Here is a 25,443-nt window from a genome sequence, read left to right on the forward strand (position 1 = left end):
CTTAATGTTTTACAAAGAGCTTCTGTTCACATTTGGTAAAACTTCTTTTGCTAACCTATGTGCAGAGGGATCCTTGTACAAGAGGAACCAGTTTGGCTTCCACATGAGCAGCTGTTAATGTAGGCACACATTCAAACATGCAGTTGTCTGAAATAGCAGCGCTCTAGACGTTGAAATTCAAGAAGGGCCAGCTCAGGTTGCAGGGCTGCACGGCCACCCCTGTGAGATGGTGTAATCACAAGCCAGTGAAATCCTTCTCCTGCTAGGAAGCTATTACTGGTCACTCCTCGCACTGCTTGCAAGCGTTGGGACTGGCCTTTAAGCAGTGATTCATGAAGGTATCACACTGCTCTGCCTGCCGTGCTGCTGTCTTGGCTCACTGCAGTCACTTCCCTCCTAGTTTCTGTGAACCATACATAGCACACAACAAATTCTGTTCCAAATGTCTCTCTCCCTATTTTTTCCTTATCCAGAAGGTAGTTTAAAATCACAAATGGAAAGGATGTGTCACTTGAAGCCATGGTTGTGACTTGTTCACTTCGTAAGATATTCCAATTTGTTGCTTTTTAGTTATGGGAATTTCCAGTAGATTCCCCGTTCCCTTGGCATTAATGAAGAACAACAGTTTTGTCTCATCATAGTCATTAGGAAATACTAGTTGCTCAATGCTTAGTTACAGGAGTGAATTACAAACTGTAAATGCCTACAGCAGAGACACATTTTTCAGGGTTCTGCACACGCAGACTGCTCAGCTGCAACATCAGAGCACCCATCCTGCTTTGCGTAAGAGCACAGACACACCACATCACTGTCAGTCGGGGACTTCTACTGTTCATCTCAGATTTCTCTGGCAGCATGACTCTGGGAACACTTCACTTCCCAGCAATAAATAGCAAAGAACTACCAATTAGTTGCATTTGTTTCCTAATACTGAGTGTTTTAAAAGTGTTCTCCCCTTGAAGCATTTGTCAGAGCAGTACAAAAAATGCCAGGCGACACAAAATTCAGCTGAAGTACTTAAATATGATTAAGATAACAGGCACATCATAATACTCTGTGAGTGCATGTCCAGAATTATCTCTGTTGTCACCATAAATGAATTTAATAATATTAATACAGATTCAGGATTCATGATTCAACAGTATTTCAGCAGTTAGAGAGTTCACAGAGAACTGCAGGTTATGAAACTGCAATGACATTTGAATTCTCCTAGAAAGCTCCAACACCACAGATGAAAAGTGCAGGAACAACTGGCAACGTTTTCTGTAACACTTTGAATCACTGAGGAAATTTTACAAAGTGTATCACAAGTAATCAGTCTACGATGATTAACATCAAAATGTAAAAAAAAAAAAAAACAACAAATGAAGGAAAAGCATTCTGACCTAATTCTCACATCACTGAAGACTTATTTTAACGACCAATTCCAATATGAATTTAATAAAGAGCTGACTTCAGAAACAGGAACAACTTCAGAAACCAGTTAATTTGTGTCAGCTGAGGAAACTATCTGTTCTGTTAAATGTCAACTTTAGGTAACATTTAAATATATGCTAGACATTTTTATAAATCCTGAATATGACACCAGACAGTATCACCCTTTTTTTTGAGTTTTCAGGGAAGTCATCACTTGCAATTTGTACTTCTGAATAAATTACTTAATTTGCATTTCCCTAAGTAATTATGACCAAATATATTTTGACTAGAAAAAGAGCTACTTAGCTAACTAGCCAGAGCTCATAATTTTTACTTATTTTAACTATTAAAAACAGCCTTAGATATTCATTGACTGATAGTAAAATCCAACTCCCCATTACCTGCAGACCCAGAAACTACCTAGATCTTATGTTTCAATATTTCAAAGTGAAACCATGTTCTTTCTCTCATAGGAGCTTTTCATTATGAAAAGCCTCTCAGTGCCAGATCATGTCCAGTAATTAAATACCTGTTGTGCAGTGGCAGCCAGAAACAGTATCTACTCATGACAGTCACTCAACAGAACATCCCCTTCTACAATGCTAATTACCAATATGAGTGAAAACAGAGATCTTGAAGATAAAGAAATATGGTACATTAATAAGTTACTATGAGGTAAGATAGGTGTGATCTTGCCATGGGATAAATGTGAGCACCAGGACAGCCCACTGCAGAGGAGCCTGTGTCTATCCTTTTTACACTCCAGTTTACCCTGCGCTATCTAGTCCACCAAGTTGTTTCATGTCACTGGAAAAAGAAATCACTTCATACCTCCATGTTTGTTTCCCCTCTCAATTCCTTATTCCATTTCAGCTCATTAGTCTAAGAACAGCTTGAGACAACAATCTGTCTTGAATTTAAAGAGTGACTAATCTTGAATCTGTACTAACATTATGAAATTAATTTCTGGTGGCAGCAGGGATAATTCTGTACCTGCACTTGCAGGATAATATGATGCACCTGTTATCTTAATCATATTTAAGCACTTCAGCTGAATTTTGTGTTGCCTGGCACAAAAGTAAGTACCTGGATCAAGGTACCAAGACACCACTGCAATAATAAATAAAAGATATCTTATTTACAGACAACCCAAGATCTAAAAAACTACTGAAATAGTAAAGTAAAACCCCCTAAGACAAGTAAGCTAAAGTTACAGGAGGCAATTCATTCTTTAGAAGTCCTTGAAAAGGAAGACATTAGTGTTTGTAGAGATACTGAAAGGCACAGCAGACCTTTTTCAATAACAGAGGTATATACAGAACAAACTCCACTTTTATCAGACATTTATCATGTCCTTATTTCAATGAGCAACATTCATTACACAGTGAAGTTCAAACAGTGCTTTGGATTTCTTTCTGGTTTAAAACATGAAATATCTTAATTTGAAATAAAATTTTTCAAACCTTTTTGATGTGTAGTTCCTGTATGTGTGCTTATGCACGCAGCAAAATAGGAAAGGCTACAGCTTGGTTTTCTTGGTTATGTTTCATACCCCCTCACAGGTAATCTTAAATTTTGAGAGGCCTCTAGACCACATGTTCAACAACTGAATCTAAGAGAAGAGAGACAGACAGAAGCAATTTTAATTCAGCAACAATACTGAAAATAAAACAGGCAAATCTAAAGAAACTGTGCTCTAAAACCTCATTTACAGCAACTCCATGGTTGCCATTTCTTGTGTAGGGAACCTCCCCACTTCTGAAATACTCATTATCAATGCACATCAAACTCAGTAAAATGAGTTACTGCTGCACTAATGTAATAATAAACCAAAACATATTGACTATATGTATTTATTTGTGGCATTCACCCATACTGAGAATACAATTACAAATTATGCAGATAATACATACTGAAAGACAATGTCATTAATCAAGATGCATGGTATTATTAACAGAAATGTACTTATTTAGAAAAGTAAATGTAATTTAGGTATATGATGAGTTTATATTTATCTGTTCATGAACAACGGTACCATAACTGAAATACTCAGAAGAGGAATATGCTCTCATTTGGGTTTTTTTTAAGATGCTTTCTTTTCTGCAGCGTTGTGCTGCTAAAAATGTATTGTGTCATTAAGCTCTAACTTAAGAATTGAGATCAAGATTTATTCAGATGCAATTTAGAATGGGGTCCAGCTCCAGCAAAACCCATGTAACACATCAAAACAAAGACAACAACCCCCTTCATTCAAATCAATAAACAAGAAAGAAAAATACACATGGTACCAGAACAGAATAATGTAGGTTACATTTAAATGTACAATAAATGTTTCATGTTATTTAGCAACAACTGAGGAGTGGCTAATTAAAAAAATAAAAATTGATTCCTTATGCTCGCAGAATTCATTTTGTTTGGGATTTTCAAGGCAATGGCAACAAAGAGAATTAGATGTCTAATGGGCATGGGGTGAGAGAATCCACTTTCTTTGAAAACCTCCAACTTACTATTCAATACCTTTCTAGCTTTCATAAAGGAATATCTAAGGGATTTTTATCGCTAGATTATTTACAACAAAGGGTTTCAAAGTACAGAATGGATCAAGATTTAATTTCATACAATGCTCCTAAATATTAGTATTTTAAACACTTGTATTCTGCATACTCAGAAAATAATTCACAAGCGTGTAGGTTCTGTCTGAAAGCAACTGAAATGGAAAACAATTCTAAAAAGGAATTCTATTCAATCGAGTTCTCTCCACAAACATGAAAACACAGTTATATGGTTCAGTCCGATCCTTATGGGATGAAGAAAAAGTTACCCTTCGTGACATTTTTCACAATGACCTTACAGAACTATTACATACATGACAGAACACCTAAATCACTCTTTAATTACCCTTACAAAGAAAGGTTTGCTTAGCAACATTTCAACAAAAATGCAAAATTTTTAGCCCAAGGCTTCTTCCAAAGCACGACAGTTTTATTATACAATATTTACTTCAAGCAGGTATTAACAACATTAAATTCATCTGGGAAGACACACTATATCTAATAACCTAATAAATAAAGGAGTGATCTATACATCAGAGACATAGTAAAACTTGAACTATTTCTCATTCTTTTTATAAACTAGCAGATAAGAAACTGTAGAGAGGCATTAAAATAACTATGGAATCGCAGCTTATCACTGTCTATATATCAGAACGTGTTATTACATTATTTAGATTTCTTGAGAAGGACTTTTAAGAGTATTTTTCTTTCAACTGAAGCACATACAAAAAAATCCAACAATATATTTACCTCTCTTCATAGGAAAAATAAACCAAATTTGGTTCTGTACTAGAATATATTTTTCATATGCAGGAATTTAGTATTCATAATGAAAGGCCTTTTCTAATCACAATATTTTATCAGAGAGGACTATCTTCACATCTTGCTTGCAAGTCAACATAAGACAGAGGTAGGTAGGAATGCTTTAGAATTTAGTGTTTTACTTGAAATTAATTAATCCCTCTTTCATAGGAGTTAATAGCAAGTACAAAAGGCAAACAGTATATACAGCTGCCACTGTCTGCACCAAGAGAATAATTCCAAGAAGCTCAAAATAAGATTAGATTAGAACAGGGAAAAGGACACTGTACTTCTTTGCATTTGCTTCAGTGCACCAGTTCAGGCTGGTTTTCTACAAAAGGAAGCACCCCACTAACATAATATGCTATTCCAAGGGACAGAAGAGCGATGACAATGATGAGGAGCAGCACCCTCCAGAAGCCCAGGTCTTCCACAAACTCTTGCCATGTTGTGCGGAAACTGGAAAGAACTCCTTCACCTTGCTGTAGGTTTGGATTAAGAAGGGAATGGCTTTCCATTGCACTACAAAGGATTAAAGTTAAAAATACATCAGAGGAAAAGAATGCACCTGTAAGTGTGACAGTGATCCTACTAAGGGCAACTGAAACATTCTAAATTAAAAATTAAACCCCCCAAATGATTTATAGCATTGCTTCTGGTAAATCAAGACAAATCAAATCAGGAAAAAACTCCTAAACTTATATTAGCTGAAAGGACATTTTATTAACCTGTGCAGAGAGAATGATATTTGTTTATGTACAACTGCACTGAGTTTTCAGGCCTGCTACCCAGAAGCCTTCAAAGGTCAGTCCCCATAATTCCTACTAAATATGGCTTAGTAAAATATAATGAAGCATAAGTTAAGACCTCAAGAGGCACACATTATTTGTTGTTAAAACAAAGCATGACTAAAAATAAACTCTGATGAATAAAATGCAAACTTTAACTAATATTAATTTAGATGCTGAATTCTGCAGTAACCATTACTACTCTCCTGGATGTCTTTGTTACATGCCACTTCTCTAGCATAAAAAAAATCACAGAAAACAATAAATTTGGATAACAAGAAGTTCAGAAACTTTCTGAAATAGTTGGCATTGCTGTGTTTTCTGCCATATGGCAGTGACTGCTTTGATGTTTTAGCATTCCACTACCAATCCATCAGGCCCCCTTAAATTGTCAGACTATAAATTAGGGACTGGATCTCACTTTTAAATGAAAAGCAAATATGAAATCTGAGTGAGGCAGTATTCTTGACAATGGATGACCTTTAGAAAAGATGTACATTGTCTCAAAATATTGCATGGCTTCTTCTGTAATTCTCCCAATTTTGCTGGTTGGACAATTATAACATGAAACTATCTGTTGCTTACGAAAAATCTCATGAAGACTAGGGAAGCTTCCTCATAGCTTGATTTCACTTAAATTTTGGCCATCTGCAGCCTTATTACTTCTCTCTTGAGTGAAATTACATGCATGGGTGTTTTCAGGATCAGGCCCTGAAAACCACAGAAAGGAAATGGTGGAATCAACCACATACGCAATGATGTCAAAAGCAGAATGTAAGTAGAGGAAAAAAACCCATATCTTTTCTCCTCCCTTTTAACTGCTTTCAGTTACCATATTCCTAGATATTTCTTATAGGACTAATAATAAAAATTAAAAAAAAAAAACTGGGAAAAGTAATTTCCAAGTCAAAACTAATTGTAGAAATGCTGCTGTTCTTCATGACAGAAATCAATTGAAAAATGATGGTTATCAGAAAAAAGTCTCATTCATGAATCTCTCTTCTAAGATTACACCATGGGAAAACTTCACACTATTCATATAGTATTTTTTCTCAGGAAGTACAACCAGTGAAGAACAATTAGCCTGAACTACCACAGCTTGCTCAAGTATTGCAGCATCCCATGCACAAGATTTCAGGAATTTCCTACTAAAAGCCTGCATTTTTATTTTTTAAATATTTACCACACTGTAAAGGTATTTTAACTTGCCCATAGCTGCAGGATTTAGTCATCTTCCTTGCTTATTACGATTTCCCAAGCAAAACAAAGGGTTTAATAAAAGACAGCCCTTTGTGTAGAACTGAACTTCTTAGTAAGTACTAACTAGTTAATACGTAACCACAGAGAGGTTAAATAAAGGTGCAATACAATTTAAGTGAAAAGATCACATGCCTGCTCATTAAAAAGGGCACAAAGAAAATATTTTTGCTATTTTATATTATGAGCCAATTAAAATCAATGTTATTCAAAATATTTTTTCTTATTACAAATTACAGCTGCATAAGAACTGGTAATGCAGCAACATGTCCTCAGAAGAGTTTGTGCCACACAGCACAGAGGTTCTCCTGTGTCCAACAGCAGGTGGGAGTTCACAACTGGACACACTTGTGGCACAGCCACAGGTCCTGCTGGGCTGTGCAGAAAGACACATGTCTGTGTGAGAAAGGGACAGAGGGAGCTCTGCCTCCTGGCAGCACGGCTGCTCCTCACCCGCAGGAGGGCAAAGCAAGCAAAACCAAATTTGACTTGGGAACAGAACTCTGGCCTCTGCTTCCAGAGCACCAGCAACTGCATGTAACAAGGAGCAAAAAACTGAAGTCAGAGGCTGTTTTTAGAAAGAGCGTTATTTCTCTATAGGTTCATACATAATGTAAGAGATCAGAGGGCAGAGGACAGAAGACATTAATCCAAGTGTCTCTAAAATGTGAAAATAATACGAAGAGGGAGAAGTGAAACTGTGGAGGTCTGAAAAGCCAACTGGTAAAAAGACGTTATTTATTTACAAAGCAAACAGCACACAAGCTCATTTGCTTTGGCTCCTGTAGGCATCTGCTATTTGTTACTTTAAAAATAATGTATTTCAGACATTTTAAACACGCTCCCAACAAGCTGGGTACTGCACTGTTTATGTCTCTATGCCTGTCCCCAAGGAGAGTTGCTGACTTCCTGGCCAAAGCAAACAATGTAACATTTATGAAGGTCAAATAACAGAAAGGAAGCTATGTTCGGTAAAGGGACACCATCAAATCAAAATTTAACTGGGGCTGAGCTGCTGGTTCATATGTTTAAACAAAACCAGCCTAAGTGCGCTTCTGTGTGTCAAGAAATTTTCAATAAAAGTTAGTGAAGTCAGAAAGGTAATATGCACTAATTCTTATAATGTATAACCATGTAATTTTGAAAACAAAATTCATTTTCTGTTTCAGGGCTTAAAACAGTCTCTCTGACAGGTGGGGTATAAGATACCGATGTATAAGAACTTCATGTCTGCTCACTGGGAGTATTGGGCATTATTTCTGCAGTTTTGTTAGTTTCACCTTTTCTGTTTACTCAGCTTAGATCTAACTCCATCTATACAGCCTCTTTCCTGTTTACAGTACAGCTTGTCTACATTTTCACTTAAACCAAGCAACAGTTATACGACAAAACTCCCTGTCTTTTGTGATATATTGTTCCAGTAGTCATAGTTCATGGCCATCATTAGACAATATAAAGAAAGCCACAACCCTTCTGAATGCAGGTAAAAAGCATAACAAGACGTACTACAGAGCAGAAGTCACCATTGCTTTATACAACAGGACTGAGAGTTTTCTTTATGTAGTGAAATACATGTTTTGTGCTTTGTAGGACTTCATTGCATTTTTCAGGGTAGCATTAACTCCTGCAACTGACTAATGCACCAAGCCTGTTCTCCTATATGTTTGTTTTCCACTGAGAAACTTTGATTTTATGGCACACAGCTTTCAGTAACTAAGAGCTGCATTTTGTGCTACAAAATTACAATTTATTCCTACTGGTTTCCTCTTCCTTGTAACCCCAGGTTTTTGTCCACGCCATCCCAATTTTCCTCAAGGTTGCCTGTATCTCACTTCTTGGTATCATTAACATGCTTCTACTTCTCATGCTTTTGCTTTTTTCATTTAAGAAAATTCTAAGCAAGCACAGTCCCAAAACCAGACCCTTAGGAATTCATTAGTAACTTCCCTCTAACCCAATACTTTGCCTGAAAATGGTCAGCAATTTTCTCAAAACCTTCAGTTCTGCATTAACTGTCTCTTTAGCCACCATGAAATTCTTATTCTCCATCTTTTCCAGGACTACTAACGATAGAAATTTTATATACAGCACCATATAAATCTTTTATTCAAGTTCAGATGGATGAAAAGTCTGCTACCCCTTCTTTGCATAGACAATCATCAAAAGGATGTCAGGTTAGCCTGTGATAATGGCATTTTGCATTTCACACTATTTCCCGCTTGGCTTTTTGGCAGGTGGTAGAATATTTGTGTTTGGGACTCTATAATGGAAAATGAATAATTATTTCTTTAAATTTCTACCATAGAATTAAAATCTCAATAGAAGCTCTTTTTTTCCTTACATTTGGTCTGATTAAAGAGATTTTTCCAAAATTTAACACTCAATTTAGATTTTGTCTGATAGTATCAGGCCAAATTTGATATTATCTGTTTTGAGGAATAAACAATCAAGTCAAAATCTAAAAGCCATAAACATTATTTCTCCTAGTAATTCTTTTTGTTTGGTAAATACCTTTCGCTTTCAGCTGTTTGCATTGTCTCCAGCTTTGAGTGAGCTCCTCTGTTAAATCCTTTCACCTCTTGCTCCTCTAAAGATTCCAGCAGTCTAATCACATCTTTATTCACACCCCTTCGTTTGGCAAGAACAAGTGGTGTTGCACCTTGGTGGTTGCTAAAACAAGCCCATAAAAAGACATAAGAAAATTTTAATATAGAATTTTTGTAATAGGTCAACTCAGCATATTACAATTTAGTAAGTCCTCAGAACTATTTTCTGTTTTATCAGGCAGTAATAAATTCCAATCTATTCAAGTTACAGCACAATTGGCTATAGAAGAAAATCAGTATATTTAGGTTTGAAATTGCACAACTCTTTTCCCCCCTGTAATAAAATCAGAATTCCTAGGACTCTAATACAATTGGAATCTCTGGGTGTTATAGAAAAAAAAACACAAAAAAACCCCCAGTGGATTTATGGTAATGTTCAAGTTTAACCTTAACTTCAAGAATTGTGCAATCTGGCTCCTAATAGTTCCTTTTCCATGAGGGTATTAGGACATGAGGCAAAAATGAAATAAAATACAGATGGTCCCTCTGCTGCTATTAAAATAATAGTGAATAGGTCCAGAGCTGCCTTTAGACCAGGAATTTCCACCAGAGCTGTTTGAAATGAGGGGGAAAAATCCCACCCCACAACCCATAAATAATCCGGTTTACCAATAACTAGTTTTGCTGAGTTGAAAACATTAATGAGAGACAGGTGAAAAAGGCACAGATTTAAAAACTCAAAGGTTTTGACTTCACTCCTGGTTTTTGCACACGTTGTGAATATGCAGAAAGTTCCACAAACAAAGTGATTCAGTACAGGAATGACACAGCCAGCTATTTTGCAGCTTGAGAGCTTCCATCTGAACACTGGCATCTGACAGCTGCTGGAAGCCAGAAGGAAAGAATATACAATATTCTGAGTCATAGACTTTGAGGGAGGGCAAAAACACTGAAAGGAAGCATTGTTACCAGAGGAGTACGGGAATGAACTTACACACACATATACTGTATTTTTTTTGTCTTATATAGTACAACAATAGAAACTGGGGTGGAGGAAATTCTTTTAAAGTAGTCAATGTGATTTTTTCTTTGGTGCCAACCACCCACACCTGGCTGTCTGGCCAAACCAGGGCAGCGATGTCATCAATGAGGCAGAATCAGATTCAGCAGCCCACACCAGCTATTCTCATTTGCTTTGCTTGCTGCACAGACTAGCAGAAGTGGCCTCTTACTGTTTTCCTGCCTTTTTATTTTGTTTTTTTTATTAAGTGGTATCTTTATAAAGTAGAATTGCACCAAATACAGCATTTCAGCAACAGCAGATTTACATGCGAGGCTCTGGTGAGAGAAGATTAATATATTATAAAATATGTACTGTAAAAAGTGACTTACCAAATATCAATTTTAAGTCCATTAGAAACTAGGAACTGGATGGTATCGACATGCCCACACAGGTGAAGGGCTGTGTTACCCTGGTAATCAGTGGCTAGTAGGTCAGCACCAAATTTATGCAAGAGTTGACAGATGTCTACATTTCCTCTGGCTGCAGCCAGGTGAAGGCCAGTTCGGCCTCGGCTGTCACGAATATTTGGGTCAAAGCCACTCTCTAACAGTCGTTTGGAATAGTTAAAATCTCCATCAATACAAGCCTGCAGCAGCGGCACATTTGTCTGGGAGGAGTCATTCACAAAAACGTAGGACATTGCTCTGATTCTTTTAGGAGGAGCTGACTAACCTGCAAGGAAGAGTGAAGAAATGATGGTGAAACCAGGCAAATAAACACAATGCTAATATTCAGTAGACTGCTCAGGTTCCCAAACAAGAATGCAAACTAGCTTACAGGCCAACTCTGAAATCTTCCTTTTAATACACATTAACTTTATGTGCTGCATTCCCTTCTGGTGATATGGAAAGAGCTCACACCTCTGGAAAGAGCAGCAAAGCTGTGTTATGAGAGAAAACTGCTAAGATCTCTGCCACAAATGCAAGATGGGTGATTCGTTTTCAACCTAGTAAGAAATCACACGTAGTAGTATTGGTATTAAAGGGCAAAACACCACAGATTGGGACAGAAAGGAAGAACCTTTCATAAATGGGAAAACTCTATAAACAATTCAATCCACTGGTACAGTGACACTAACTGCAATTTTTACCAGCTATAAGCAAAGCTGTTCTAATGGGATTTTCACCCTCTGAATTTGAACTTCAATGCACAAACTACAGTACAGCTAAAAATGCTTGATTAATAAAAATACTAATTTCTCCATTCTGCAAGAAATATATTTTTCAGTAGCCTTTCCAGAACATTATTTTTACAGTGCCAGAGATACACAAACTACTGAACAAACAAAAACAGCAATACAGAACACAGAATACTGAATGTATTGGGTGAAACTGCCCACTGAAAACTGGAAGTGGGTACAAGGAAGACAATGGTAAAATCAAGTACAGAGCTACTGTGGGTTTGACTAGAATCTCATGAAGAAACACACATGTAGTTTCCTTGGCTTAATATTAAATAAAGGATTAAGTCCTTTTCTGTAACAGGACATGAAAGAGGAAGATAAATGTTTCACCATGGATTACTTGGTATAGAATATTTGATGGACTATGATTTCAGTTTTGCAGAGGAGTATTTTAAGGATAAGTCAAATAATGAGGGTATGATGAGACTGTGTGCTTATGGGACACAGAAAAGATGACTTGAAAACAATAAGGAAAAAGAGAATGATTTAGCAAGAGAACGGTAAAATGTTCATGAGGCAATTTTAAGAAGCAATGAAAACACCTAGAAGACTGCACAACAGTCCTCTTTTTGCATTGCCTCAGAGAGGAGGTAAAAAAGAAAAAAAATCATATAAACAAGTAAAAATCCTCTAGAAGAAATCGCAATATAGACAAGACAAAGTTCAAGTGACAGGAGGGAAAAGTGATTTTAGTAGAAAAGCTTTGAATAGAGAGTGAACTGAAACATCACTTGAAACAGTATTTTTCACTTGACCAAGGTTTCTATTCTGGGCTCATGGTGTAGCAGTGCTCTAATTAACTATCCGAACCTCTTATTAAAACTGCTATACACAGATTTAAATTTTCTCATCTATATAAGGTATCCTTCCACACCAGTGCACTCATTCAGCCTGGAGAATGGAAACATGGCCAGTAGCCAAAGAATTCAATTTAAAACCTCTCCTTTTTTGAGAGTTCATGTCTGTATTTTATAGCTCTTCCCCTATGTTTTAGATCAAATTCAATATCAAAGTACCTACAGAAGTAATTTCAAAATGTTCACACACTGGTCTGAATAACAGCTCTAGCACTGGGGGGCTGTTGAGATTAATAGATCATATTTAAACTTCACTAGGCTGTGTTTCCTATCTGGACAAATTCTGCTACATATATCAACACTGTCTAGTTTTCCAGTGCAGAAATGCAGAACCTTTTTTTCTTTATTGGATGCTGGAGAGAAAGAGACAGAAATAAATTCTATGTCTTGGTATCTGTATAAGGAATGATTTTAAGCAGAGTACATTCCTCTAGGCTGCAAGTATGTTTTTAAGCACGGGACAGCACATCACTGGCTCAAGAACCCTTTTCCACAACCATCTCCAAGAGCAAGTGGCCAGTTCACTGATACACTGTAGAACTTCGCACGAGACTGGCGTCATGTAGGGCACTTCCTTATAACCCTATACAGCAAGAAAGGACAATGTAATTACTTGCATTTTCAATGAATATGTTACAACCCCCTGGATGCTACAAAGCTAAAAATTCCCAGATGACAGCAATTCAATTTTCTTGCCCATTTTCCACCCAAATCACGAACGATACGAGAATTCTTCCACTCTGCTCGCCCAGTCTTCGCTGAGAAAAAAAAAGGGCCCAGTTTCTCTGTGATGTGATTGTGACCTTTATATTCTGCACTAAATCTTCCCTAAAGCAAGATCATAAATAATTTTAAAACCTCCAATTATCAGCCATAGTAGCAGCATATCAATAGCACAAACCTCTACTCACACTTGACAAAAAGATTGTGATTCACTTGTAAGATAATCCTCAAGTGTTTAAACCTGCTTAATAAAACAAGGCCTAACATAAATCAACATGAGAATATTATATGGAAAAGACTTATGCTATTTGAGAAACAGCATGGCATGCTCTGTTAAAGGTAAGCTAATGTTTGTATTTTCATATCAGATATGTATGTCTGGTAAAGCCTTACAGAATTCCCCAACTTTGATGAAATATTAGCTAATAATACCAAGACAAAAAGTCACCTCCTTATCTTCTCAGAAAAGGATGTGCAAAGACTAGCAGTTAACAGAAAGTGTAACCGGAAGTAATTCTGATTCAGAATTTATTATCACTAGAATCTTCTAGAACTGATCACTGATGTGTAGAAGACTAAAGTAAAACCTTAGTATTTTACAATAAGAAAGACAAAGATGAAGCAAATCCTTCTTCCCAATACTTGAAGATTGTGGTCTAAGCAAATACATTCACAAAAAAAAAAAAAAATCTGGACCATCTGGTTCAATTTATCTTTGTGATTAAAAAGATTTTTTCTACTATTTCACATATGGCTAGCTAACCTATGCCAAATACAAGCTGCATACAAAGCTGAACTATGCACCATCTTTAAAATGTCAGTCCCCAAACGACATGTTCTTGCCTCAAAATTAACCCGACTTAGCAAAATTTCCTGTGTAACAAAACTCATAAAAAAATTTCAAGTCAACTTAATTAGGTATTTTTGATTAAACCAATGGTGCTTACATTTCGGCCCACAGTATCAAAAAGCTTATTGCTTCAATGACTATCTAACACAACAGATTTAGGAGCAAAACTTAGAAACAAAATGGCATTAGCCATTCCCTTTAAATTGCTTCTGAAAGGTAAATCAGGTAACAACTCTGAACCTGTCCATAAGCTGGTACACTACCAGTAAGGACTGATTTCCCAGGCACCAATTAGGACAAATGGACTTGCATTAGTAATAAGACACAAAATATTGCAAAATGACCATCCTGAACATCCCTAAAAATTACTACTACCAGTTAAATAAATCTAATTTTTAAAGACTGAATTAAATGACTGCTTGTAAAAATGCATCACTATCTACTGAAAATGTATCTGTTAAATAGTATTTTTGTTAAAAAAAAAGGTTTGCTTTTAATAACTTGGTACTTAGACAGAAAATTAGTTTTTTGAAAAAAAGTGTATTCAAATACATCCTCCCAAGCTAGCGGGATTCCCATTAGAAAGGCATAAGAACACATTTTTCCCTAGATTTATACATTTATATAGCCTCAATACATTGTACTTCTTAATTAATAATTTTAGAAATTATGCTGTAAGCCTCTTCAATGACATACGTGGATTAGTACACGATAAGAAAGTTTAATCAAAGGAATGCTTATATTAATTCATTCTGTAAAACCAATTTATTTAATACGAGTCAGTTGTCTCTCACTATACTGGGTACAATGGTAACTCAGTGTCACACACTGATCTATTGCAGGACATGTTCTCGCCTGCAGAAGGCAGCAGTGATCTTGAAAAATTCAAACCACAGAGCTAAATGCAAGTTCTGTCACCTCTTAAAGTAGTCCTAAAATTTGTGTTAACTCTGCAGAGTTTTATTTCACAGTAAATATATGCTGTTGTCTCTACTTTCTCATTAGGTTCAACAGCTACCAAACAGCCCCAGGAACAGGAGAGAACGGCTCCACATGAGAGACAGAATCACCCATGGGACCCATCCCTCCTCTACAAAAGTATTAACGAACCTGCCAAATTGGGATTAATCACCCAGTCACTGCTCCATAGGACATACCAGTTCTGCAGAACTACAGTATTTCCCAGCACATTCAGGAAAACGGAACTAATTGTCCCTACTGTAAAACAACCTATCAGTACAACAGAACAATACCAGATTGCTCTATCCTTGAGATGTCTCAGTATTAACACACACTTTTGACATTTAGAACCTAGGCATCAGTACGATTACTAATAGAGAAACTGCCACTACCAAGAAATGGAAACTAAAACAAAACCAAGAAATAGTAACCTCCTATGCCAGCAAACACACAATATGCATTACTTGACAAATTTGCATTTGTCAACTCCCTTGTGGTTAAACAGCATCCTCTTTCTGTAATGCACTTTGAGAGCACTTCAGTGGCAGTGGCTTGCAGAGCTCTTCCTCTTCATTATTTAAGTGAATGAAAAACATTCCAGTACTTTGCTTAAAATGCTGAGGGAGAAATTCCTTGCTAAGTTTTCATGCACACGTATTTTTGTGAGGTTTATGTGTAAGTTACTGAGAAGTCATTTAACTGAATAAATATTATATTTAGTAAAAAAATAATGTGATCAACTCATTTCCATTTAGGAAAGAACCCCAGCATGTACATCAAAATCCACTTAGGTTCTGTATTTTCTATGAGAAACCTTTATCTTTTCAGTACAACTGGAACAGTTTTATGGCTCCACTAATATGGAACTGCTGCTAAAAGCAGCACCTCAGATTAAGTACAGCATGATGCCTATTTTACACACCGCTGTATTTTGCAGCGTTTTCCCTTTCTAACTTTAGCTATTTTTTCAACAGTTCCTGGATTTGAGGTATCACAGCAGGTTTGTAACACATTCATCCCCTCTCATGCCCGTAGTCAGCCACATCAGTAGGTGATAATAGAATAACATTATTTATGCCATTTGTTTTCAATCATTCTCATTCCCTTATGCAGACATGAGACATACAGGTAATGCTCTCTTTATGTCAGGACCATCCTGTGAGTAGAAACTCTGGTGCATTGCATATACAAAGTATGCACTACTTTACAAGTACAGGCTACAAAGTGCTTTATGAAAAAGTTTTAACAGCTATTACTGCTCTTAGGTATCAGCAGACGATGGCATTGGGAAACGGGGAGCTTTGCTCATTATTGCCCAGTATATCAACACTACAAGATAAAAAATATACAAGACCTCAAATGCCAATCCAGGGTTGCAGAATGCTTCCCCAGATAAAACAGTACAAGCTTTGTGTATTTATGTACACAAAACAAGGGAACAATAAGAAAGAGATCATTCTCTTAAAACACCTTTATCAACAAGCAGATTCACAAACATTTTATCCTTGCTAAACTTAACTGTTAATTCAGTTGCATTACGTGTTCCAGCACATTTAACTTCTATTAAATATATACTTAAGTATTTTTGAACACTGCTTATCTTTCATCTTCTGCACAGGAACTATTTAGGAAAAAAGGCAATTTACAGATTTCTTCAAATACTCTGTAACTTTAATTCCCCACAAATGGCTCAATTAAACCAGTATATAACTGCAGTACTTCTCTGATCTTTGTGGCCAATTTGAATACATGTGTTTTTATATAAAGTTATTGAATCATATCAGTCATAATTATCAACCTCTTCACAAACCTCTACTCTAATTCCTTTTCTGTTGCTGCTGGGAACATGTAGGGTGTATGCTGGTCAAGAAAATATTTAAAGGTTGCTACATATGGTTTTGTTGCTGGTTTATTTGTCTGGTTTTTAACAGAGTAGAGAGAATTTTTCCAGTCTTAATTAAGTGTTTGTGTTTAAATTTGCCGCAGACTAGGAGCAGTCTTCTGGAAAAGAAGACAACACTGACAGAGAAACAAAGGATAGCTCCAGCTGGCTGCAGGCTGCCCAGGCAGGAACAGCACCGGAGTCTGGATGGACACTGCCACCACGTGGACTGATGAATTCCTGTGCCTGACGGGAGGGACGCACAGAATCATAGAATGGTTTGAGTTGGGAGGGGCCTTAAAAGGTCATCTGGTCCAACCCCCTTGCCATGGACAGGGACACCTTAGACACCACCAAACCAGGCTGCTCAAAGCCCCATCCAGCCCGGCCTTGAACACTTCCAGAGATGGGGCATCCATGGCTTCTCTGGGCAATTTATTCCAGTTTTTCTTCACCCTCACAGGAAAGAATTTCATCCTTACATCCAATCTAAACCTGCCCTCTGTCAGTTTAAAGCCATTCCCACTTGTCCTATCATTTCATGCCCTTGCAAAAAGCCCCTCTCCAGCTTTCCTGTAGTTTTGTTCCCTTTAGGTACTGGTGTGGTGTGTAAGCCTGGACTCACACAGACCACTTTTTCTACATTTGTGGTGTTTTCTGTTTTCCTGGGAAGGAAATTATGAACAGCCTGAAAATAAGGTTTTATGAAACTTTATTAAAGGATCCTGAAATCCAAACTGCTACTTCTTTGCAGTATAAACAGCATTCACATTTAAGCTTTGATCCTCTGTTAGTGAAATGAGGACTTTGGTATGTTGCTTGAGTTCTGAAACCAAAGGCATTTAATTTTAAAAAGTATGTATTTATGCCTGTTTCTTAAAAAAAACCCCAAACTGATCCAAAACACCCCCCCGCCCTCCCAAAAAAGCCCAGTCCTTACCTAGACAAACAGTAAGTCTGAGATGACACATTTACTAAAATGGGGAAAAATGTTCTGTGGCCACCAGGAATCATCAGAAATCAGAACTCAGTAAGAGCAATAAACCAAACTAAGAACCTGTCACAAATGACTTATTATTATATTGTTCATATTTTCTTCCTTTTTTTCCTTATAATATATATAATAGCTTCTATGCCCTTAGTCATACATAACCTTGATGACATGGCCTTAGTGTGCAACATCAAATCTGGTTTAGTGGCTAGTGAACAGAAGCAGGTCACTTCTGAAAGCAGATGTCTCCTAAATCTGTAAGTCATTTATATATAACTGTAAGCTTGACTTTACCTTTGAAAAAATATATTGCTCTGCTTGTTCATTGAAGTTCATTATTTTATACCAATGATGTATTTATATCAATATACCGATGGTAAGACAACTAACACTGTCAAATATGCGACTCTTACTATAATTGCTGGATATACATATTTCTGCTCAGAATTTTTCTATTCACACAGTAAATCATTAAACCAGTTTATCAAAGACAAATAGTAAACTGATATATTTACTCTTTCAAGTATTCTAAATATCTATCAACACAGCATGACTAAAAACTTAATTGTATCATGGTGGATCATGTTATGTGACATAGTAAGATGAAATTGTAATACTATTAAGGTTGTATTTCTAATTAATATATACATAGTGATACTACTTTGGCATAAATAGTTACTTCACCATGCTTAAGCTCAAAAAAATCCTCCATGTAGGCAAATATGTAGTGCTAGTGTCTACCCAACACTGTCTTAAAGGACTGAAAGGAGTAAACCAGCAGCCTAAGCGTTCCCAGGACAACAGGCAAGTCTGAGGAGAATCAGGGAGGCCAGCCTCAAGCTCCTGATCTGCACAGGGGCTGGAATTGAGCAAAAATGCAATGAAAGATGATTGAAAAGAACCTGAGAGTGAAGTAGCTCAACCAATGTTTATCAATTGCATGAATTTATCCTGCTGAGCCTGGAAACAAAAGACATCACATATACAGGGGAAACTTCTGCCTTTAGATAACTTAGTAAATACCAGTAACTTGTCTGTAAAAGACTCAAAATTCAACATGAAACCTGGTGTCTAGTCAATGAACAGGAAATACCCATGTTTCTTTAAACAGGTTTGACAAGTTCTATTTGAGAAAGGATGAAGAGAAACTGTAAAAATAAGTCCATGTCAGTTATTACTTTTCTGAATAAGAACCCAACACAAAACTAGCCACAGCAGATCACAACAAAGATCCATTTAGGCCTAGTATAATTTTTCAAATGGTGGCCAAAAGCATACATAATACTGCTTCTTCTATTCAAAATGGATGGGGTTTCTATATATTTGGCACTGCCTCCACATCTGCTCTTTCTCCTCTTCAACACAAACACTTCTAATACCCACAACATACTCTGGTAAGTTCTCCAACTCAGCTACCTGTGAAGAACAACATCTTTTGATCTTGCTGAATCAGGGGCTTGGTAGATTCCCTTGTGAACCCTCACCTCTGCTGTGGGGAGAACAGACAGAGCACCTCTGCCCATTCTTTTCCTGCCTCTCATCATTCTACAGGCCTTCATCAGGCTCCTCAGACATCCCTTTCCAGGATGAATTTTGAAGTCCAGCTTTCTTGGTCATTCCTCATTTGGAAGTGGGTCTGTGTCTGTGACCAGTTTTGTTTTACTTCTCTGAATCTCACTCATTTTAACTCTGTTTTCTGAGCTGGGAGACAGAGCAGGAGTGACTCAATCAGGATGTTCAGGGTGAACCATGGAATAACACAGTGGTATGACAGTATTCTTTGTTCTTTACTTGTTTCTCAGTAATATTTACTGTTCATTTTATCTTTTTCACTGCTGCTTAACACTGTTGTTATATTTTCATTGAACCGCTAATCTTAAATACAAAATGCTCATTACAGAGAGCCCAGTATTTCATATGGGAATTTAGGATTCTCTTTATGCTATCTGAATCCCTCTACCTACACTGAACTCATGTGCCAGTACGTTGCGTTATCCAGTTACTCAGTTTTACAGGGGTCCTTCAGCAGCTTTTCATAGCTGACCCTAGCTTTACTACCCATGTCCAGGCAAACACTATCACCTTGTTGTTCACTGCCTTTTCTAGGCTTGACATGCATATTCTAACAGTTCAGAAGCCAAAACTACAATTATTCCAGTCTTGATCGTAAGTTCACTAAAACTGGTGTCCTGGATCAAACTGATCCCACTCACCCAGTGCTCTGCCTTCAACAGTGGCCATCAGAGATCCCCCTTTGGGAGAGCACATGAGCCTCTCTGCTTCCTGCAGTCCATTCTCCACACACACCCCAGTAGCCACTACAGTACATTGGGGACCTCCCTGAGCAGCTCTTTTAGCAGCCCCTCAACAGACTTCTTGTCCGCTTTCTAATGCCTTCCTATACCTGCTCACACTGCCATCACAGTGGCCCTGTCATCCTTCCCTGTATCCATCTGAAACCCAACAGCCCCAGCAAGCAACTCCCATTTCAACGCCTCAAGACTGGATGAATAACTCTCACTTTATTCACTGCCTTCATTGTGTAAGTCTTGGTCATGCCCTAGCAATCTCCTCTGTGAACAATCCTGACTTTCCAGTCTTTCCTCTTAAGGAAGCTGATCCCCTTGTCCCTTTCGGTTGCCCTTCCCTATCCCACTGTATCCTTCTTCCAATGCAGACACTGGAACCATACACACTACCCCAGATACAGGTGCACCAGCTGCAGCAAAAAATGGTACCCTCTCTCTTCTTCTCTCTAAGGACAGTCACCATTTTCCTGGCTCTCTGGCTGCCACAGCACACTGAGCTTAGGTTTTCAGGGAACATTCAATGGTAACTCCAAGCACTTTCTCTTGATTGGTGGCTGCCAGTTTTGAGTTCACAACCATGTGAGCATGGTTTAGATTATTCTACCCAAGACGTCATCTTACTTTATGCACACTGAAGCTCATGTGCCATCTTTCTGCCTCCTTCCTTTTTTTGGCAATTTCTTTTTGCCTTCTTCATAATTTTTCAACTCAACCACTTCTGCATGTAAGAAATTTCTTTGATGCTGTAAGCATCCAGTCTCCTCAAAAGCCTCTGGTAAGGTACTTAGTTTTAATGCTTCCTGAAGATCCACATCACCTGTACCTACAACCCTACTCAGTAACCCGAGTAAAAGCTGATGAGCCTTGGATGTAGCAAGCTCTTTGAAAATGTACCTGATCTCAGCCCCTAACATGTAACACGGATAGGCATATTCTTCTGTGGATAAAAACCACCAAGGTGAAGAAGACAGACAAGCATTTTACACCATCCATGGGAAGCCCATACACCAGAAGCCTTTCCTGAAATGTGCTGCTGCCCTTCTGTCACCATCCACTATTGCTGGTCAGACGCTCTTAAGAGGTCTTGAGCATGCTGAAAGAATATCCTCAGTGAGCATTACAGGATTTATGCCTTTGAGTTTATATTATAAAATTCAGCTGATGTAGCTGCATTACTTGGATGTCAGAAATTTGCTGACTGACAAAACTGGTGTTTAAGCAGCTCTGTTCCACTCAGCCAACTGAAATTTTATTGATAAAGTAAAAGAACAAATGCCACTCGGAAAAGTGGTGTTGATACATGAATGAAAGCCAGAATCTAAGTCCTGGAAGTACAGACATGGCTGCAGTGAGGGACTGCACAAGATAAAACCTTTTTTTCCACATATTTAGTATCACCTTTAAATAGCAAAGCAAACCACAACAAAACCGACCATTTCAGTATTTGTGCTCTTGACTTAGAAACACAATAGAACACTCACAATGGAAATTTGGTGGAACAAGCCCATGCATTCAAGACAGGCCTGTCACCTACTCTAACAGCATTCTATGGACGGTCTCTCCAGAAAGCTCAATGCTTCAGGGATCGTGTATTTCACATAACATGTATAAACCAATGCCTTATAAAATATCTTACGTGCTTATTAACTGATCTATCTGGAAGTGGAATATCCACAGCTTGAGATCATGTGGGAAGATATTAACTGACAGACTAATCAAAAGAAAAGAGTGGCAGCCCTCAAAATTCCAGCATACCCAAATCCCTAGAAGAGCCTCTAGTAGTAGCTCACTCCTTGGACAACAGAGTATCTCAGGTCCTGAGCTGCAGATGAGGACTTCAAGGCCACATGTGCTCAAACATTAAGTTCAAAAGAATGTGAGGTGAGATAATACAGTCAACTTAAAGCATTGCTTCACATCCCTAGCTCTTGCTGATGAGACAACTTTACCTAAATGTCATGGGTTAGCCAAAACCTGCTGAGAGGAAACGTGTTGCTGATTACAGATCAGAACCGAATTTTAGAGTACCCTCTTGCAAATTCACACTGCTCTGCTAAGAAGACAGCAGATGCACATACTACACTTCAACCTTCAACTCATCTCGGCTTACTCTTCACGCCTTTTCTTCAACACAAAAAAGACAGCAATTAGCCATTGTCATTTCCTGATTGTCACCAACCCTACTATTCAGACTGCAAACATTATATAAATATTTTTCTTCTAAAAAACAATTTAAGTTCTTGCCAATAATCTATTTCACAAACGAACAAAAAAGAAAAACTGATCCATAGTATACAGGTAACACTAAGCTCAGGACTCTGCTGCAGCAAACAAAAACATTATTTTTACAAACCAGTCACGTTCCATCTAATAAGTGTTTGGTTTTTGCTCTTCCTTGACCTTTTGGAAGGCTGGTCCTGAATATCAGTGCTCTCTGATGCTTAGAAATTTTCATATATTATTAATCCTAAAATTTATGTTAAATTATTCATGTATTAACATCATCCTTCAGCTCAATTTATTCACTTCATGGTGTTTATCTTGACACTTAAATAAAAAGCAAAATTTAAATTATTCTGCAAAATTTTAAAAAGCCAAATGCCTCTTCCAACACTCTTAATTTCCCTGCTTGACCTTAGCATATCTTCCTGTTTCTCTTCCACTTTTTAACTGAGAATGATTAACATTATACAAAGAATTCTAGAGTTCTGTTCATGGATAATAGTAACTCCTTTAACTGGATCACTGTAGTCAGCATTTACTTTTTCCACAATTCAATATCTTGTAACTACCTAACATTCTTTGGTTTTGCGTTGCTTTCAACCGGTAAGAATTTCTTCCACAAATTTTTTACTTGCAAGGTTACAACTGTAAACCCTCATTCTTTAAATTGTTATTGTACCTACTTCATACTCTAGTTCTCAGGATCACCCAATTCTTTCTGCATAGTACTATAACCCTCTTCTATATTGCCAATACCTCCCAACTCTTCATTACTACCAAATTAAGACAGCGAAGTTTCAAATACTACATCAAGACCTCTATTAAATATTTAATAAGATTGGTCTCAAGACTGATCTTCAAAGAACTAATTTTATACCCTCTGATACTCAGACGTGATGGATTTTCGATTCAATATTACCCACCATAGTTTGCCTCTAGTTACTTCCCTATCCTGTCAACAATTCAGGTGTTATCCCTACCTTTTCACCACAATAACAACGTGCAGCAGCTTTAGTGTGGTCTAGAAAATAAAAAACGGAACTACTCCATTTCCCTTAAAAACAGTAATTGCTTCATCAAGAACAGTTATGAGAGCAGGTTAAAATACGTACTTCAGTTTCACTTATCTTGTTTTCTCCTGGAAAGCACGTTCAAAGCTGCACACTTACCAACGCCTTGTCAGCAGGGCGGCCGTGTTCCCATTCCCGTCCCCGTTTCCCCCCCTCCCGTGAAGGCTGGCACTGCTCCCGCTGTTCTCCCACCAAACGGCACCATAGCGCTCCACCTCTCCGGCTCCCGGGCCGAGCTCTGCCGAGGGCCCGTCCCCGGTCCCTACCAGGGCCCGGCACAGCCCTAGCGGGGGTGACAGCGCCCTGCCCTGCCGCGCCCTCCCCGGCCTCCCGCTGCCGCCGCGGCCCCGCGAGGTCCCGGCCCCGCTCCCGCCGTACCTGCGCGGGGCTCTCGGGGGGCGCGCGGGGCCGGGCGGAGCGAGCGGCCGAGAGGCGGGGCGGGTGCGCGCGCCCCCTCCTGGGCGGAGGCCGCCGCCGCCGCGCGATCCGTGACCATCCGCCGCCTCACGGCGCGCCTTGGCCGGGGCACCGGGACGGGACGGACCCGCGGTGCGGTGCCGGCCCGCCGAGAGGCAGGAAATCAGGAATAACGTGGCCAGCAGGACCAGGGCAGTGATTGTCCCCCCGTACTCGGCTCTGAGGAGGCCACACCTCGAGCACTGGGGTCAGTTCTGGGCCCCTCAATTCAGGAAAGACATTCAGGAGCTGGAGGAAGTCCAGAGAAAGGCAACGGAGCTGGTGAAGGGTCTGAAACACGAGTCTTGTGAGGAGCAGCCTGGAGCAAAGGAGGCTCGGTAGTGATCGTGTTGCTCTCTAGAACTCCGTGAAAGGAGGCTGTAGCCAGGTGGGGGTCGGGCTCTTCTCCCAGGTAACAAGTGACAGGATGAAAAACGCCACCCCAAGCTGTGCCAGGGGTAGTTGGGGTTGGACATTAGGAGAAATTTCTGTACAGAAAGGGCGATTAGACACTGTCCAGGAAGGTGGGAGAGTCCCCAGCCCTGGAGGTGTTTAAGGACTTAAAGACTGGACCATGGTGTGGTTGATAGGGTGGTGTTCCAGCAGAGGTTGGACTCGATCGAGGTCTTTTCCAACCTACCTGATTCTCTAATTCTGCCATTTTGACACTGCAGTGTGTGCTATCCCTACAACACCACAAAAATCAGCAAGCTAACAATTCAGGCAAAAGTACAGTGCCTCTGTTCCTACCTTGCTTTAGCACCAAGGTTCGCTGAGTAAAAGTGAATGGGGGCGGGGGTGAGAGGGGAGAAATGGTGGGGACTGAAGTTATTTGACTTCACCCAAAATATTAGTGTAGCTTTTTTTTTTGGATGGATGATACTTCAGCAGGTCACTAAGTGAACCACAACAGTCTGGTCTGCTTGGAAGGATCAGAGGAAATGCGTGCCCTTCCCAGACAATGCCTAGGTGGCAATAGCCTGCTCAACCATCACACCAATTACAGACACTCACAGAAACATTATAAACTGATACATAAATACTTTTTCCCTGCTAATAGAGTAGCACCTTTTCCTGTCAACCCCGCCCTTTCTCTTTGAACAGTGTCTGGAGAAAAACAAAACAAAACATAAAAGCAGAGCCTCAGCACCCATTCTCATTAGTAACTAGAGTTGTAAAAACTCTAAAGAACAGTGCACAGTCAAGGAATTACACTGAAGGTTTTTGGGGCTTTTTTTGCTTTATAATTCAGGACTTCAACAATGGGTTTATTATTTTCAGACAATTCATTTTGAACGACAGAATCTAAAATAAATTATTAAGGTCCTCTTCTCTTATTTTCTCAAATACACAGTCATCTTCATTTGGCCTAACTAAAAATCTTTTCCTTGAGATAGAACCCAAATTAACTACATGCAGTGGAACAAATAAACAGTTAGAAGGGCATGTGCATTTCAACAAGCATAGGTAGATACAAACATAAGCTAGAAAATGTCACATAATACTGGTCTGGTTG

At 38.6% G+C, this 25,443-nt stretch overlaps 1 protein-coding gene across 3 annotated transcripts; it reads right to left on the reverse strand.

The window, feature by feature from the left end:
- Positions 1-3,253: 3,253 nt before the first annotated feature.
- On the reverse strand, positions 3,254-23,906 carry ANKRD46 (ankyrin repeat domain 46). Of its 3 annotated transcripts, none has more exons than XM_042036092.1 (4): positions 23,850-23,906; positions 10,753-11,095; positions 9,326-9,484; positions 3,254-5,291 (listed from the first exon to the last, which is right to left on the reverse strand). In XM_042036092.1, exons 2-4 carry the CDS (start codon positions 11,061-11,063, stop codon positions 5,075-5,077), a joined length of 687 nt encoding a protein of 228 aa, XP_041892026.1. In that variant the 5' UTR covers positions 11,064-11,095; positions 23,850-23,906; the 3' UTR covers positions 3,254-5,074. The 3 variants fall into 3 exon arrangements, with proteins under 3 accessions (XP_041892026.1, XP_041892027.1, XP_041892025.1); XM_042036093.1 differs by having other exon boundaries at positions 23,571-23,851; XM_042036091.1 differs by lacking the exon at positions 23,850-23,906 and adding an exon at positions 23,514-23,613.
- Between the last annotated feature and the right edge of the window lie 1,537 nt (positions 23,907-25,443).

The sequence above is a fragment of the Corvus kubaryi genome, unplaced genomic scaffold (genome assembly GCF_017639235.1).
Source record: "Corvus kubaryi isolate FWS band 111438036 unplaced genomic scaffold, C.kubaryi_AGA036_p1.0 37385, whole genome shotgun sequence".
NCBI lineage: Eukaryota > Metazoa > Chordata > Aves > Passeriformes > Corvidae > Corvus > Corvus kubaryi.

Excerpts from the sequence above, each read along its gene's own strand:
- ANKRD46 (XM_042036092.1), bottom strand. The coding sequence starts at position 11,063 with ATGTCCTACGTTTTTGTGAATGACTCCTCCCAGACAAATGTGCCGCTG. Across the intron at positions 9,485-10,752 it reads GGACTTAAAATTGATATTTG|CAACCACCAAGGTGCAACAC; the intron begins GTAAGTCACTTT and ends GGCTTGTTTTAG. Across the intron at positions 5,292-9,325 it reads CAAACAGCTGAAAGCGAAAG|TGCAATGGAAAGCCATTCCC; the intron begins GTATTTACCAAA and ends AATCCTTTGTAG.